Source organism: Botryllus schlosseri, chromosome 11 (assembly GCF_051294905.1).
Source record: "Botryllus schlosseri isolate E-star chromosome 11, Bs_hap1, whole genome shotgun sequence".
In the NCBI taxonomy this organism is placed as follows: Eukaryota; Metazoa; Chordata; class Ascidiacea; order Stolidobranchia; family Styelidae; genus Botryllus; species Botryllus schlosseri.
In genome coordinates this window covers 25,359,319-25,377,174 of record NC_137246.1, presented here as the reverse complement: position 1 = coordinate 25,377,174, position 17,856 = coordinate 25,359,319, and the positions used below count along the sequence as shown (strand labels likewise).

The 17,856-nt window shown below is 40.8% G+C and overlaps 2 protein-coding genes across 2 annotated transcripts; both read left to right on the top strand.

Annotated features, from left to right (window-relative positions):
* Window positions 1–1,619: 1,619 nt before the first annotated feature.
* Window positions 1,620–7,085, top strand: LOC145449881 (gap junction delta-2 protein-like). The gene is made up of 6 exons (XM_080328321.1): window positions 1,620–2,053; window positions 2,915–3,006; window positions 3,731–3,873; window positions 4,720–4,834; window positions 5,023–5,130; window positions 5,861–7,085. The coding sequence occupies exons 1-6, from the start codon at window positions 1,879–1,881 to the stop codon at window positions 6,332–6,334; spliced, it is 1,107 nt and encodes a 368-aa protein (XP_080184447.1). The 5' UTR covers window positions 1,620–1,878; the 3' UTR covers window positions 6,335–7,085.
* Window positions 7,086–7,241: 156 nt separating this feature from the next.
* LOC145449883 (dual adapter for phosphotyrosine and 3-phosphotyrosine and 3-phosphoinositide-like) lies at window positions 7,242–14,342 on the top strand. Its single transcript, XM_080328323.1, has 5 exons — window positions 7,242–8,004; window positions 9,230–9,414; window positions 12,881–12,995; window positions 13,125–13,269; window positions 13,636–14,342. Exons 1-5 carry the CDS (start codon window positions 7,810–7,812, stop codon window positions 13,773–13,775), a joined length of 780 nt encoding a protein of 259 aa, XP_080184449.1. The 5' UTR covers window positions 7,242–7,809; the 3' UTR covers window positions 13,776–14,342.
* Window positions 14,343–17,856: the final 3,514 nt, after the last annotated feature.

Genomic DNA, 17,856 nt, shown 5'->3' with positions numbered 1-17,856 from the left:
GAATGTGTGTATCCGCTACCTGGTCATTGTAATTGACTGGACAGGCGATAGCAGTGTGATTGAGCAATCCAAAAACATAATGAGAAAATGACTAGGCCTATGTCAGTTCTGTATAGTTAGGGTTACAATTAAATCAAACGGTTGTTTAAAACATGTTTTAAACAGTGTTTTAAACAAAAGCATTTAAAAAATAATGCTTTTTTCCAAGTTGTAAAATTATGCCATAAGTCTGCACATACTTCTAAAAAACATATGAGCCTACGGACGATTACCACACGATATAGCCGACGTATACGATATGGGATGGTTGGATTTTTGTTTTAAATGTAACCCTATGTAGATGTTGCAAGCTGCGTGTCATCTTCAGCTTAATATTTATCAAAATTCTTCGGCCCAACACATATTGTTGCGAAAAGTTGATCGTAACAAAAAAGTGATGGGAAACATGCGTTCACGATACACTATCGTTAAATAGGCCCAAAATTCTCAATATATAAGCGTAATCCGATAAGACTGCGGGTGCGCCATTAGGAGCGACGTAGGAGGTAATTCATGTATAAAAGTGCTTATGTACTAATTACAAATCGTTATGAACGAAAAGTCATGACAAACGCAGTTTCATGTCAAAGCCACGGTCGACTTATGCTCAAGTGGCCAACATTTCAGAAGATGCAATTCCGAAATTCACAAATTCCACTAGTGGTTTGTATTGTAATGATTTAGATTCCGCCATGGCTATGGCGAGGCTTGCCGTATCACGGGAGATTGCCTCTTAACATAAAAGGTGGTGATACTTGTTTTGAAATTTAATAACTTGAGGTGAGAAGTTTGTTATTATAAGCAGTCAAGTTCCTTCTTTGCACAAATCATGATAATATGGCATTCTCACGATGTTTTGTTGATACGATATGTGTATGATTGCCAAAAATTTTAGCTTGCTGTAAAATTTGTTGATAATATTTGATTTGAATTGATACAAATCTTCTATACATTTATTAATATCCTGGGTTTAGGAGATGCCTGTGCGTAATCTGTAATGTGTGCTGCACAGTGCACAGTGCACACACATTCAGGATAGGTGCCTTATAGAGTGCATAATGTTAGGAACATGCTGTGAATATCAACAAAATTCTTTCGGAATCATATCACGGTAAATCAATACAAAAACACGGATTGAGTTGAAACGTGGCCTACTAAAGACTTTAGTAGGCCATGGTTGAAAATATACAGGATGCAGCAGTACGCAGTTCGTTCATTTGCAGGGGTGAACGACATTATGTAATGGTCGTAATGATGCACAAATGATGTGAACATCTATATAGAAAGCATCATTAAATCAATTAAAAAAATCTTTCGCAGGCAAGTTTCAGGTAATGCTCGATAACGAATATATGGCCGCACATTGACTGGTGAATGAGTCTGTATCGTCCGAAAGCCATTTCATTCACGATGCAATCAAAGAAATCCCGTTAAATACCACTGTACTGAGATAAACTCTCATGATGGCGCAAAATAAACCAGTTCTGTCTGTATCACGCATTATTTGTACGATTTTCTAACAAAAATTATAGTATACTATCGTTAGACTGTGATACCCATTTACACTATCAACCCATTAACATAAATATATATGTATTAATTTATAGAGCTAACCTGTTTACAATATAAGTGCTGTCATACATTTCCGTCATAAGGAAGAATTGTACACTTGTGGATCTGCGTTCGAATTACGTTCGAAAAGCTGAAACAGTAATAGGACGATCACGTTCTATAAGGATCCGGACTTACGATCATCATAGCGTGTGGTTTCTATAGCATACCATAAATAGAAGTTACAAATCATTGCACTGTACAGCAGTCGGAAGACCCTGATGAGAGATGGCTTGGCATTTGCTGGAAAAACTGATCGAGCATTCCGCCGCTCATTCGACTCTCATCGGCAAATGGTGGGTCGCGTTCATGTTCGTGTTTCGCATCATCGTTATCGCAAGTGTCGGTGATTCGGTGTACAGCGATGAACAGGACGAATTCACTTGTAACACGAAGCAGCCAGGTGAGGAAATGACACAGACATTCGCACAAACCTGATACCTACGTTCAAACATGTACTGTACAAACGACTAATCTAGTTAGTTGAAGGTTAAATAACAAATGCTCTTTCGAGTAGTTCTAGTTGCGGATTTTGAGAAGTGAGTAGTTCTGGTTTTAGGTGCGCATTAAAAAAAAACAGTTGCTGGACAACAAGAAGACATGTGTGGTGGTTTGACGTATATCCTAATGCAGGTTTTCTGTTGTGTGATGTTCTTGTCGCCATTTCTATAGCTCGGAGTCATCACCACTATGAAAATGGCGTATCCATGGGGTGGATTTTGGGGAGTCGAAATCTCTCCCACGTCATGCTCGCAATCCATTCCCGTTGAAATGCCAATTATCCAATCTTTCTTAGCTAATTCATAATTCCCTAATTAGCAAAATTTGTTATTAGTTAAGTTAGTTGCGGGATTGTAAAGGTCGTTAGTTCAGGTTGTCAGTTTTTAAAAGTTGTAGTTGTAGTTGGAATTTTAAAAAGTGAGTATAGTTCTAGTTCTAGTCCGCATTCTGAAAATCCAGATAGCTTACACAAGTCTGACTACGGTATACATGCTTTATTAATATACGGTAAACTATAGTTGATCTACTGACGGAGAAATACCGTAACATTCTACCATTGAGCGGATTCAACTATTTCAAGTCCGAATCCGTAACAATCATCCTTGCGTTTCTATCAGGGAAGATCAGAACCAAAATAGGACTATTGCCGCCAAGACTCGCAAATGGTAGCACATTCCGAAATATAATCATAAACAGAAACATACCTCGAATTGAAATGAGCTGTACAGTGTACATTGTACAACCATCCAACCCTCTCTTTCAGGTTGCAAGCAGGTGTGCTACAATAAGTTCGCTCCAATTTCTCACATCCGATTTTGGGCGTTCCAAATTCTTGCGACATCCACTCCCACTGTGGTGAGTCAAAGTGCACATTACACTATTTAATTAAACGATCACAGGCAAATAATGAAATGCATTTGCATCATAACTATGCTACTTTGTTAAACTTCAACTATGACTGCTGGTCTGGCCATGTGTCATTGGATACCATCAGTCAACCCAATGGCCCATAATATCCTTCCATGGCTTTGTAGTATTGCAGTTAACACTGACTTAGGGTACAAGTACACGGTGCATTTATAGGTAAAGGAGTGCGCATTACCTTTGACACCGTGACGAACCACCCTATCCCGCTAAATTGAACTATATTTTACTATAGTTTCAGTAATTCTTATGGTCGAGTTTTCAATCACTTGCTAATTTGTTCAAATAATGAGCAGATTAAAAGTATTGCTGAGAGTTTGAATTTATGATGTAGATCTATTGATAGATCTACCGGAGAGATTCATGAAATTTCTGTCTGTCACATATAGGATCTATTAATTCTCTGGCTAGAAGCGAGCTCAAATATCCCCGTCGGTTCGGAACCTATACGCGACCCGATTTTACATCCGCGCTGAAATGCTCGATGTGAGGTAGGGAGGTTTGAGGACGGGTATAGGGTTTCAAAATTATTCAAACTCAACCGTATATCACCTATAACCGCCTGGAATAATAGACTATATAAACAGTTCACCAACAGTTCCCAGTCCGTGATCTCCCCACAACTCACAATAACCAACTGAGAACATGCTTTTAGATTTTCATCATATACGCAATGCACAAGCTGGCCCAAATCCCCAAAAATCCTGAAGGGGATGATGCCACAAAAGACTTGGCCATCCAAACACGCAATAGTAAGTCGAAAAGCACGGAAACGAAGAGGAAAAGCACAAGTGACAGGTGACCAGCGCTTTTAAACTATTTGCGTTGGCGTGCTCTTTGAAAACTCGTCAACAGCTCGGCTCTCAATCATGAATTAAAAATTTCGCAAATTACAAGATGTGCCCACTGTAAAATCAAATTACAAAATCCTGATCGGTCGAAACGCACAATAATGCAATCATTTAATGGACAATATGTTTGGTGATTTTGCACATTATTTTGTGCAGTGTTTGATATTGCAATACTCATCTCGTGATGTCAAAGAATTGCCGTATGTCGACTTGAATGCCGTTAGCGCAAAAAAGGCTCCCAACGTTCGCGCATATATGATGTTTTGCGGTACAAGATCACGACGATCTTTAAAGCCGACAGCGTGTCAGTTCGAGCCCTAAACGAGCTAAGTAAATTAGGACTGTGGTACCGATAGGCCTTTCAAAGTATAATCTGAGAAAAGATTTTAAACCGTTAATTCTGTAAAACTGCAGCGGGAGATGATTCAACTCAATCGAAAAAGCATGCAACGGTATGCGGTATTTCCAACGTGCGTGTGTGTTTTATCCAAATCAAGCGGCCGTTACAACATTTGTGAGGTTATATTCTTTAAATGTTTGCGAGCTTTCAAATGCCTTCGCGGCGTCTAGAGCCGTATTAAGGTGATCAGTTTGCTGATCTACAAAACGAGAACGTATTCTGCTATGCAACAATATTATTCTCTTTGCAATTTAGAATTTGACATATGATCGTGAGGTGTGTGCTGCCAATAGTGGAAGAGACATGAGATGTCGATAACACTATTTATATATCCGCACGATGGCGAAACTGAGTACGACAATCCTAATGGAAGGTTGTATTTACGAAATTTAGAAAATCCTCCAAATTCGAAGGCAAAAAATCGAACCGCGAAGTATATTCCGGAGATTATGAATCAGAATATTCCTACAGAAAGTCCTCTGAAGAGAAACCCGAGGTTTTGGAAAAGGTAAATGGCTCAGTGAGATACAAAATCTGTTTTTTGAATGGACGAACTCGCCAGCAGTGACGGTGAGTGTCTTGTTAGCAAATCGTCGACGAACGGCGTGTACGGGAATAGTATTGTATATATAAATTTCGTTATACGAGTTGGACTGAATAAGAATTGTATAAATTCATATTTACACAATGCTACAGGTATGCCGTGAAAATCAGGTTCGAAAGACCAAGCGTAGAATTGTTCGGCTGTACGTGACCAACGTGGCTTTCAGAACAATTGTGGAGGTTGCCTTTGTCTATCTCCAGGTGAGTGCGGCCATTCCATTGAAATGACATGGGCGATCTACTACTACTACACGAAATTTGGCATTGCTTTGACACGTAGGTCAATGCACTATTTTTAAATGATACACGAACTCGTTCGCTTGGCACAAACTAGTTTCCGTATTTTGATAAAAGTCGATTCAAATGCACGCACATGAAAGAGTGAAAGGCCTCTCCCGAAGATGCGAAATCTGTCGTCTCGATCAATTTTCGCACAAATAGAATTATCATCAAATGTTTGCCAATGGTATAATTCATGGCGTTTGCCTGTTCTGATTCAGGGGATAAGTCAAGGACGACGTTTACTCCAAGCGTGATGCGCGTGTTCTGATATTTATTCCTAATATTTATGTGTGCCAACAGTAGTTCGTGTATCATTTATAAATAGTGCATTGATCTTAAGCTATCTGTTCTCCTCAATTATTTAACGTACCGTGCCTATGATCTGGTGATACAATTGTTTATATACAATATTCTTGCCAATTCTCTACTAGCTGCTGATGATTACTCATGACGAGTGTCAGGCGGAGATATTCATGTTTATTTTGTTATGAATATATCATTCAATTGTATATGGAGGTCCTGTACCTCCAATAGTCTGATTAATTAATTTCGATTATATATTTCTCAAAAGAGCGATAAATTATGGTCTTATTTTCCTGACCACAATATCAATCGGGATTGACTGTAAATATGAGCCTCATTTTTACAGTACCACCTGTATCAATGGACGGTTCCGGAGTTTTATGAATGCATTCGCTACCCGTGCCCGAAAATCGTCGAATGTTACGTGTCCCGTCCCATGGAAAAGACAATATTCCTACATTTCATGTTCGTTGTTGGAATTGTCTGCGTTTTGCTCAACATTCTCGAGCTGAAGTACCTCGGGTATCGAAAACTGAAGCGAGTGTGCTTTTCCGCCCCGAGCGAAAGGTTCGTGCCCCCATCAGCAATAGAAGGAGTGTACCCTCCCAAAAAGGAAAGGGTGATTATGACTCACCCAACGCACGCTCCGCCTGGATACTACATCCCAGACGTAGACCCGCCGAACGAAAGATACCGTTCGGCCAGCGCCGGGTTTCCTCCAATCCGAGTCGGAGCAGCCAGCTTCAACACTTCGGAAACAGACCTTACGTCAGATAACGATTCAATCGACAGTCGGCCAATCATCTATCACTATCGTTAAACATTGTATACGACTCGTTCTGAATTGGTATTGCCGAATTACGGACCGCAAGCATCAATCGTGTTCGGCACATTGTACCGTTCATTTTATTTAACATTTTGTACTAGAAGTTTACGTGCATCTGCCAGCGTTCACGCCAGCATCCGCAGCACCGCGAAAAAAAACACAGTGGTGATCTGCATGCAGGGATTGCTCGTCCCAATGCACCTTACTAACCGTGGCGTGTATCTCAAAGGTGCCCTAGCCGCGTAAGGTCGGGCTAATTAGCTATTTCGAACCAAATGGGTACATTTTTATAATATTTGTTGCTAAGTGACTTCATGATAATGCACTTACACTGTTTCAAGGCCATATGTTGTGGGGAACATGTAGGAACTATACAAAGAGTGAATACACACAGACTCTATGATGTTTACAGGATAGATCTTCCCCCGGGCAGGTTCATTGTCCTCGTGTATACACACACACAAACACATCCACCAATGAAGTGTTTGGGTTGCTCCAACATAATTCATTTTGCAATCAGTTTATTGATTTTCCGCATTCCGCATTCACTGGTTGCCTACTTTTAAGTCGGCCTCGTCCTTTGGGTGAAGTAAACCGCAAGTGCAGACGCCGAGTGCGTGTCGTTGTATGCAGATTGTAGGCTGCGGGAGATATGCCAATACTGGCGATGATACAAATGACCTGTGCGAGCCAAGCGTACGAGATAATGACAATATTTGCCGTCAATAAACAACGTTTCACAATAGCACGTATCAAAGTGAATGCTTGCATGATGCGGTATAGGTTTACTTGTAAGATTGATACTGTTCAGTCGAATGTTCGCAGGCCTGAGTGCCTGTAGTTTCAAGTCGTAGTAAAGTGAGGATTGGTACCGAGAATACCCGTGCTACGATAATAGCTGATCAGAAATACGATATATCTGATAGAAATTGAAAGAATACTGAAAACGTGAAAGTTGGGCTATAGATAGGGCTACGGGATAGTGGTAAAGCAGAAGTAGTTGCTTAGTCTCGATGGTCACGCAGTGACTACGTGATGGTCAGGGAAATGTAGAACTTGCAGGGATTCTCTGGGTATATTGCATTCCAAACTGCTATATACGTTAATTACGTACTGTGTTGGGTAAAGGAATGTGGCAGGGTGGATTCATAATCACGGGTCTTCTCGGTGATGACATCATCAAAATACACCGACGTTACTGTCGAAATTAGCGGCGATCGAGACATTAGGAGTTTTCACAAGAGCCTGAGTTAAAATTGATTCGGCGTAGTAAGTAGTATCATAATCATAGGCGACTTTTAAAGTTTTTAGAGTCGCTGCACAAGGTACAGGCCTATTCAAGATATGGATACAAGCTAATGGAAACACTAATGCGATCAAAATTTGTGATCTGTCGATCTATTTGCTAAATTGCTCAAGAATATCATTGATATTTTAGCATACTTTCCTATTTTAGCCTATTGCTTGGTATGAATTATACCAGGTCCAGGAGTAGCCTCTTAGACCTACCTTGGTTTCACGGAAACATAACGCGACATCTTGCGGAAGTATTGCTCATGTCGAACGGAGTGGAAGGCAGTTTCTTGTTGCGGGAATGCGAACCAAGGGATAAGATATTCTGCATCAGCGCGAGGGGTAAGGGACTCGTAAAGCACTTCAAATTGGTGAGTGACATATGCGCCTACGATACGAAGACCTATTCGGATGTGATTCAACGTAAAAACAAGCTCACCTGTCCTTTGCGTTGTGAATAACCTAGCCACTAGCCAAGCGATAATCAGCCCATCGTCTTCTGTCAGTAGCATCAGCAATCAGCACATATCAGACGAACAGTCAACACACTTCCATTCGAGTAAGCAACAGCTACTGGCTGTTTGGCGGACTCATCCATCCTCAATTTCGTCTTAGTTTGTCGAAATCAGTGACATCTCCAATATCGAGGTTATAATGAGCAAATTTTATGTAATGCCGGAGCCAAATCAGCCAGTCCGACCGACTGGAACGGCAGCACATATGTTGTTATGCGCCAACAATTTAATCCTTGATTAATCGCACCATAGTGTCTTATATGGTGTCGACACAGCCAAATCTCACGCCTCAGTGAAATTGTAACACGTCACAATTTCCATTTGGCTACAGGCAATTTGTCGGTCATTTTTGACCGGCTTGCCGAGCATTAAATTTGGTAAAACGGGTATCAATCGAAAGCTGACTCTGCACTGATTACGAAAATATAAATTTTTTTCCGCTCGTGGCCATGGAACTCCCACAATCAGCTTCGAATTTTTCATTGTTATGGAGATTGGCATTGGGACGCAACAATGCTGTCTGGCGAAACGAGAGAGTAGCTCAAGAGAAAAAGAGCCAGACAGCATTGTTGCGTCCCAACGCCAATCTCCATAACAATGGAAAGTTCGAGGCTGATTGTGGGAGTTCCGTGGCCACGAGCGGAATAAAATTTATATTTTCGTAATCAGTGCAGAGTCAGATTTCGATTGATACCCGTTTTACCAAATTTAATCCTCGGCAAGCCGGTTAAAAATGACCGTCAAATTACCTGTAGCCTAATGGAAATTGTGACGTGATACAATTTCACTTGAGGCGTGAGGTTTGCCTGTGTCGACACCATATAGGACACTATGATCACACACATTCCTCAGAACATAACTTCATTGGCAACATTACCGTGTGAGCGAATAATAGTGAAATTTTAACTATACTACAGTCAATGTGAATGTGAACATTGAACCTGAACGGCGATCTGACTCAATTATAGATTACGCATTGTGAATTTGACGTCCAAATCGTAAGGGTCGACTTAGTTGACACCAATTTTATATCGCATATGCAAGCAGACTCTCGTTAGACATTGTACTCTGTTTTTTTTAGGTTCGTAACGGAAAATTGCTGATGTTCGGGGGCATCCGATTCGAGGACCTTCGCAGTTTCCTGCAACAGATCGCCAATCAGCCGATCATCAGATGTAAAGCGTTGCGAACCACGTCGAGTTACGAGCGCGCCGTCGTGGTAACGTTGAGATATCCGTACCCAGCAAAAGTAAAGGAGCCTGAGAAGTTAGTGTCGTGGTTCTCTTAACCTTTATTAACCTGGTGAACCCATATGATAATAATATGTAAGCCTATGGGGAACCCCAGATTTTTGTTGAGTCACGAACACATAAATCCACCACATTCCAAATCTAACTACCACTGTAGATTACTAGTCCACAAAATGATCTGTGCTTCAACAGAATGTTGAAACAACAAAGCCTTTAAAACAGTGGTCGGGAACCTATGGCTCTTTTGGGCATAAGGTATGGCTCTTTGCGAAAATTCTAATTTTGTGCATAATTTATCAATATTGCAGCAACTTGTTATCAAATCTTCAGCATGACCTATATAATTATTCTTGTGGCAGTATAAACATGTCATTGAGAGGTGAATACAGTGGCGTATTCAGGGTTAGGGGCTCGGACCCCGTTTCAAAATCCTCAAATCCAAGTTGCTGTCTCGCCTGCGCTACGAAATCCCGGATTGCACGATGCGTTGATTGCTCAATGAGAATTGCAGACAAGGCGACGCCTGTATGACGATGCAGTTTTCAAATACACATTGTCTTCCTGATCTACGACGAGAAATGAACTCCATGGAAGTAACATTCACAATTACGAATTCAAATTACGAACAACGCCGTAGTGATCCACGTTCTTGATTGACAACGTAGCTTTGTAGTTGCTGTTCAAATGTAGGCGTGTGGCACAACGCTGTGATACCGCTGAATACTTTGAGAATTGAGAAATCGAATCGGAATCGGTGCGGCTATTACATTCAATTATTACCAAAAAAATTGGGCAGAACATCTAAGAGCCGTTTCTGGGGTTTTCGAGGTTGCTGATTACGAATATCACATTGGCGATTAGAAATTGGCTCTTGTACCCCTGAAAAGTCCAAAATTATTGTATTTACCATTGAATATTTCACTTGGCAAGAAGAAAATCGTAGTTTTTTCTAATTTTATACTGCACTTCAATAGATAATAATTGACTATGAAGAACCCTCATGTCGTCCCCATTGGTTATCTCCAAAACAAGAGCCAATTTGAAAAACTAAGGTCATTTTCAGAATCAGCGCCCTTCAGAACTACCAAACCCACTCTTACTTTGTATGCCTAAAAATATGTGTTGACCAGTGCTATCAGTTATTATAAATTCTATGATATTTACGATGAATTGCGCTATGCTAATCCCGGCCGTACCTCACCAATGCCTTACCTCCCCTTTCACGCTATATTTTCGAACAATAAATAGGTAAGTTGCGTGATTTTCGTAGTAAAAATGTTCGAAATCTAGTAGACAGGTAAGGCACTGCCTCACGTGCCTCCCCTGAAACCTCGTCACTGACTCATCACACATTCCAGTGGGCATGCATGCTGCTGTGTAGTGACCTTCATGTTTGACTCCGCCTACTTATGTCCCCATGGGTCCTCGGATTTAAGAATATCGTCAAGACGAACCTACGATCTCGCATAACTCACGAAAGTCGACGAATTTGCGCTACGATGACGTCACAATTTATTCAACTAATACGTCACAATTTTTCAATTGTGACGTATTAGTTGAATAAAACGTATGGCTCTTCGGAAGTTAAGATGGGAAATATGGGGTCAATATGGCTCTTCGGACGAAAAAGGTTCCCGACCACTGCTTTAAAATATGATTTTCACACAAAACGAAAACATCATGAATATTTCTTGAAAATCGGTGTGAGGTCTACTATCCTAGGGCTACCATATTTTGGAAATCTGAAACGAGGACACTTTTTCAAAATTTTCAGACTTGCAATACCGGAGGCAAATCCTAAAAATGGAAAATTTTCCTCACTTCGTGGTCGCTTGTAGGGATGGTGTGAACCTCTAAAAGGTTCAGGTTCGCGTGAACGCGAACCTTTTTGAAAGGTTCTGTGTGAACGCGAACGTCAACCTCATGACGTCACGTGACGTCATATTGCTAATTCCAACCCCATCTTTCAGTAAAGTGATAGCCTATATTAATGTAGCTAATGTAACGACGACTCGGGGCACATAATCCCACAATGCTGGAGTACATATTGCAGTTTTAAACGTCGCCAAATGTATCAACTGACGTAATTAAGTGATATTTTAATCCCATAAAATCAATATCTTCCGTCGCTTTGCCAACAATTTCGACGAGGACTTGGAAGGGAATATAAGCTAACGCCTTACCGGTATAAGGCAGACCGGAAATTTGAGTGTTGCTACGTTGATATTGAGCAGAGTGTAAAACAGGTTTCTTTACTTGCTACCGATATTACCCCATTAACAAGCAGTAGCCAGCACCCCAATCGCACGGATTTGGTTTTTATGGTACAATAAACATATGAAATCAAGTTTGATCCGGTACGCCTGCTAGATTTTTTACATCAGACAACGATATCAACTTCATTGATTGGTTGAATAAGCATCATTCGCTGACTACCTACATGTACTGTATTTGGCTTTTGATGCTGTTTGATTGCGAGTCAAGTTCACAGCAGAGAGTCACTAAATATTCGAGCAAACTTTTGTAACAAAGCAAGTAAAGTTTTTGAGATTGTCAAGGTGCATGCTCGTATAGTGTTGATTGTTTTATGCTGCCAGCGCCATGCATATAGTTTCCCGCAGTTAAAATGCAATAGATTTCAATCAAAGGTGTTATAATGAAGTGAAAGTTGTAATATATGAAAAAGGTTCACAGTGCAGAACCTATCAAGGTTCGTTTGTGAACGTGAACCTCTAAATATGTGAGGTTCACACACAGAACGCGAACGTGAACCTCACGTTCACACCATCCCTAGTCGCTTGACTAAAAAAAGGTCAACTTTCCGTCGCAACTCCCGAAATACAGCTTTTCTTTCACATTATCCATTGATTGACCAAAAAATGAGGTCACTTTTCCGGCTCAGCTCCTGAAATAGCCGCTGGAGCGTTACTTCAGTGCTGATTTACTGTATCTCAGTGGAATTTTGCCCTATATTTAACCAAAATTCTCAAAGAGGGCAAAATCTCAAAAAAGAAGACATCTGGGCGTCCTCCGAGGACACTTTCAAAAAATGGTCAAAAAAGAGGACAAATCCTCTTAAAAGAGGACGTATGGTAACGCTATGCTATCCCCCTTTTTAGGCTAGTTTGAAATGCGAGGCTTCGCTTAGATAGTCCCTTCGCATGTAATTGTGTGCAGTCAGCGATGGCTAAGACGGGCGTGCAATCATTGCGTGATGAGAACTGATGACCTTATCTTGACACCCAGCGGAACCCCTGAGACTGAATCGGAGGTCAAAAACCACTTCGTTAGTGCATGATTCCTGCCATGTGATTTTCTGCATGAAAATATAGCTTTGTTATGCGAAAGGTGGGGTTAGTGAGAAAATCTCCCGAGTACACCTTATTGGTTCATACGCCGCTATAGCAGATCAAAACTTGTTCCATGTTCAGTCCGCGATTAGATAGAGGTTTTGTTTTCCAATATAGACTATTTTCTTTCAGTTACGATGATATTCGATTTCAAAGTCAACTATTCGCCGGGGCCACTGACAAGAATTTGGCCGCCAAGACTAAGTTCACTCCCGTAGCGTCGAAATCCGGATTCTTGACCAAACAGGTATACTGTCGCCACCTATAATGTCCCGAGTATTTAGTTCAAATTATTCAAATTATTCCTATCATTGGAATTTCCTTGGTCTGGTCTGTCAGGATGAACATGTTCAGATAAACACGTTTGTTTTCATAGGGTGGATTTGTGAAAACGTGGAAGTTACGATGGTTCACATGTACGCGAAATAATCTCAGTTATTTCGAGAATATGGACTCGGCAAATCCAATACACACAATCGACCTCAAAGAATGTTCCGGGTGTTACGAAAAGAAAATACCAGGTAAATCTATCACTCTGTTGAGAGGCTATAAACTCTGCTAATGTTTGCTATAGGCGCCGTCATTAAATAAAGCGTCGATCGTATCCTTGCCAGAATACAGTTTGAGTATTTCAATTACCAAGCACTGTCATTATCGAAATATATAGTTGTAATCTTACTGTTTGTAGTGCTCGATATGCTGCATCGGAGTGCACAATAACGTCAACTCCAATCTTGTAGTTCAGTGATTCCCTACCAAGGTACAGCTCCCTAAGACAACATTTGTTAAAATCCAGATGAAATAAGGTTAGGGAAGGTTGGTATCCCACGAACCATATTGCAAACGATTGCCTAATTACCTCGAAATATTTATTTGTTTTGTTCCAGGTCGCAACCACGGATTCATCCTGGAAGAGCCGTCGAGAACGTGGCTATTTTGCGCAGAGAGCTCAGAAGAATTGAGAGAATGGGTTGAAATATTAACATGGAAACTTGCTTATTCTTCACGCTCCTGCAGATGCCGTTAGTGTCAACCTTTATGCGTCTATCTTGCGGCATCTAGCGAGCCGAGCTCGCGTGCGCTAGGACGACGAGCGACATCTGGCAGAAAAGTCGACAGTTCCGTCTACATTTTTGCGTGACGCAAATTTGTAATGATCACTGCATGGATGCAAGAATAAGAAGGAGAGAAAGATAATGTTCTCTACAACCGTTTTGTTGAGGTTGAATAGTCCGATTTTCTGAAGGATATTAAAAAGTCACAGAAGCCGGACTTTCAATAGACACACAAGTACAATTCGAATGCACCGCATCGCTCTTGGAAATATGTCACGAATTATCTTTTGGTGGGCTAATATTTTGCCTGATTGTACCATTAGACCGTTTCCAAAGCATTATCTCGAAGCATAGTCAACTCCAAGAAAGCGAACGCGTGAGAGGTTTCAAGATACGTGGTGCTTTCCGTGGGAAATATATAGATTAGAAGTGTTATGTGGTTACTACTCCCGTATTTATTCTGAAATATGCAGGCTATAGTCTAAAATAAAAGACACATTCGACATTTTACTGGTTCAATAAACAGCAACCGGCGTGGAGTTGGACTATGTGTCTACCATACAGCCTTACAAGCCTTCGGGGGGTGTCGAGCAAACTAGAGCGTTCAAATACTTGAAGCCTGTAAGCATGCGCTGTGGCATGGACAAATACATCGTCACGCAGCCTTCCGTAGTAAGATCGAAAGAAGATGGTGAACACGAATAATTCTCGCTGCTGCCAATGCGGAAATGCACAATACCGCTCATCTCCACAAAAACGTCACTCATATTCAATTGTGATGTCATATTGGATTGATATTCACAATTTAAAATATAGGGTAAATATTAGGGATGGTGTGAACGTGAGGTTCACGTTCGCGTTCTGTGTGTGAACCTCAGAAATTTAGAGGTTCACGTTCACAAACGAACCTTGGTAGGTTCTGCACTGTGAACCTTTTTTCATATATTACAATTTTCACTTCATTATAACATCTTTGGTAGAAATTTATTTATCCAGCTTTCATTTTGTGAATATTTAGTGACTCTCTGCTGTGAGCTTGACCCGCAATCACACAACATCAAGAGTAAAATACACTACATGTAGGAATCTAGGTAGTCGGCGAATGATGCTTATTCAACCAATCAATGAATTTGATATAGTTGTCTGATGTAAAAAATCTGGCAGGCTTACGGGGTCAATTTTGACTTCATATGTTTATTGTATCTTAAAAACCAAATCCGTACGACTGGGGTGTTGGCTACTGCTGTATAGCTTGCTAATGGGGTAATGTCGGTACCAAGTATAGAAACCCGTTTTACACTCTGCCCAACATCAACGTAGCAATACTCAGACGCGGAAAACAATGTCCGGTCTGGCCTAGATCGTTTATTCCTTGCAAGTCGTCGTCGATATTGTTGGCAAAGCGACTAATGATATTGATTTCATGGGATTATTATATCATTTGATTGCCCAAGTTGATACATTTGGCGACGTTTAAAAGGTCAACATGTACTACAGCATTGTGGCATTATGTGGTCCGAGTCGTCGAGAGGCATCGTGTACATTAATATAGGCTATATCAGTGCTCTTCAACCGGGGTTGTCGTACACCCTAGGGTGTACCAGAATTTGCAAAGGGTGTACCACTCGGATGGGGTGTACAGGGGTGTACCAGATCCGAATTACAATGAGCCGATGGCTAGCTATCACAAAGGCAGGTTTATGGGTCAGTACCAGAGATGAGCGGATTTGAAATTTCTATGTCCTAATCCAATCCAAATCCGAACCTTCAAATCCAAATCTAAAACCTAATCCATAACTTTTTCATATTTAAGTCCATGTCCAATCCTAATCCGATTCCAACTGGAAATTCAGAAAAAATACTAATTTATGCAATAGAGGGATTCGAAAATTTTCTTTAACAGCCAACGATTCACTTGATTCAAGATAACCTAGTAACCATAAGTACATTAATAACTGATCTGAATAAAGTTTGTCGCCATTCGCCACACGACATTTCAATCTCCCAGAAAATAGGTCAATCCAATCCAAATCCTAATCCGTTCTGAAAAAAATGTCTAATCCAAATCCAATCCAAATCCGACAAAATTTCGCAAATCCTGTTTTTTCAAAACCTAATCCTAATCCATGCTCATCTCTGGTCAGTACATGTTGACGCACAGGTTAATGAGCAATATGGTACTCAAGTGTAATACTGTACACCGCTTGATTGTGATGTCATAAGCAAATATTTCTCCTATTCATTTAGCAATCGGCAATAGATCAATGGTTCCGTTTGGTGTTGGAAAGTATGCAGTTAACAAACATGTGTTCACATTTCAGGTAGTCATTTGTCTTTTAGTGTTTCTTGAGGGAACCGCCGCGATAGCTCAGACTTCTTGAATCGGTACTTCCTACCCGACGTTAATAAATACCGCAATGCACATAAATGAAGTGACGTAGCCTGCCAGGGTCGAAACAGCTTCCATGTTGAAATCGAAACCCTTTTGTTTTAAAATGCCGATTTTATGTCCAATATTTCGCCATACATTTGCAATTTAGTATTTTGTTACTAGTGATGCAAATTAGCGACAATAGACTGTGTATAGCGGCATACGATCCGAGGTTACTGACATCTCTTGCAGCCCATGTGCTACTATCGACTGTGTGTGGTGTGGGGCAAGCCTGATACGCAGTAGGCTAGTGCGCCTGCTATCATCGCTGATCTGAATTACCGCTTCTGCAGCAGTAGCTTCACCTACTCTCTCCACAATACTGTTACATTTAGGTTGATTATCGTTCGTAATGCTATGCTGTTTTTGGACTGACACGAAATAAATTCCAATTTGCGTGGCGGGCGGCCTAACTGACTGCGAATAGACTCTGTGACCAAATACTATTTTATTCAAATCCAAATTTTTTGACGGCAATAACTCCGCTTCTACTGGTTGGAATTCAACCAAATTTGAAGAACATCGTTTTTATAGACAACCTAATACTTTCATGGGGTGAACAGAAAAATTTCAAATTTTTCGTTATTTATTTTTATATATAATAAATAGAAACTTTCTTCTCCCGTAGCAATGCGGCTACTGGTTGGAATCGAACCAAATTTGGTGTGTAGGCTTAAAGTTAGGTAACCTAACAATTTTATCAAGTAGCCAGTACGATTTGAGAAAAAAAGTCATTTTGAAGACCCCTAATGAACAGGGGGTGTACGAGTTTTGAGCAAACGTTAAAAGGGTGTACCACGTCGAAAAAGGTTGAAGAGCACTGGGCTATATCACTTCACTGAAATGTAGGGTTTGAATTAGCAATATGACGTCACGTGACGTCATGAGGTTCACGTTCGCGTTCACACAGAACCTTTCAAAAAGGTTCACGTTCACACAAACCTGAACCTTTCAGAGATTCACACCATCCCTAGTAAATACAGCTCCTTTGACGAAATAGTCTTCCGACCCCTTTCATATACGGAACAATAATATCTTTAACCAGGACTACATCGTCATGCAGGATTATTACGGTCGACGGCCATCATGGTCAGAACATTCATTCCGTTCCAGTGATCTATATCTACCTTCTGTAGCTGTTGAAACGACTATTTCGATGGTCCCAACCATCCCATATCGTTTACGTCGGCTATATCGGGTGGTAATCATTAGGGATGGTGTGAACCTCTGAAAGGTTCAGGTTCGTGTGAACGCGAACCTTTTTGAAAGGTTCTGTGTGTACGCGAACGTGAACCTCATGACGTCACGTGACGTCATATTGCTAATTCCAACCCTACATTTCAATTGAGTGATAGCCTATATTAATGTACTGTACACGATACCTAGCGACGACTCGGGCTACATAATGACACAATGATTAAATACATATTGGCGCTTGAAACCTCGCTATATGTATCAACTGAGGCAGTCAAATGATATGATACTCCCATAAAATCAATATCATTAGTCACTTTGCCGACAATTTCGACGAGAAGTTGCCAGTGAATATAAGCTTACGCCTCAACGGTCTTCACTAGACCGGACAATGTATTCGGCGTCTGACTATTGCTACATTGATATTG

Bases quoted from the DNA above. Each gene is read 5' to 3' on its own strand.
- LOC145449881 (XM_080328321.1), top strand. From the start codon at position 1,879: ATGGCTTGGCATTTGCTGGAAAAACTGATCGAGCATTCCGCCGCTCAT. The intron at 2,054-2,914 runs GTGAGGAAATGA...CCTCTCTTTCAG, and splicing joins TTGTAACACGAAGCAGCCAG to GTTGCAAGCAGGTGTGCTAC. The intron at 3,874-4,719 runs GTGACCAGCGCT...TACGAAATTTAG, and splicing joins AGGAAAAGCACAAGTGACAG to AAAATCCTCCAAATTCGAAG.
- LOC145449883 (XM_080328323.1), top strand. From the start codon at position 7,810: ATGAATTATACCAGGTCCAGGAGTAGCCTCTTAGACCTACCTTGGTTT. The intron at 8,005-9,229 runs GTGAGTGACATA...TGTTTTTTTTAG, and splicing joins TCGTAAAGCACTTCAAATTG to GTTCGTAACGGAAAATTGCT. The intron at 12,996-13,124 runs GTATACTGTCGC...TTGTTTTCATAG, and splicing joins CCGGATTCTTGACCAAACAG to GGTGGATTTGTGAAAACGTG.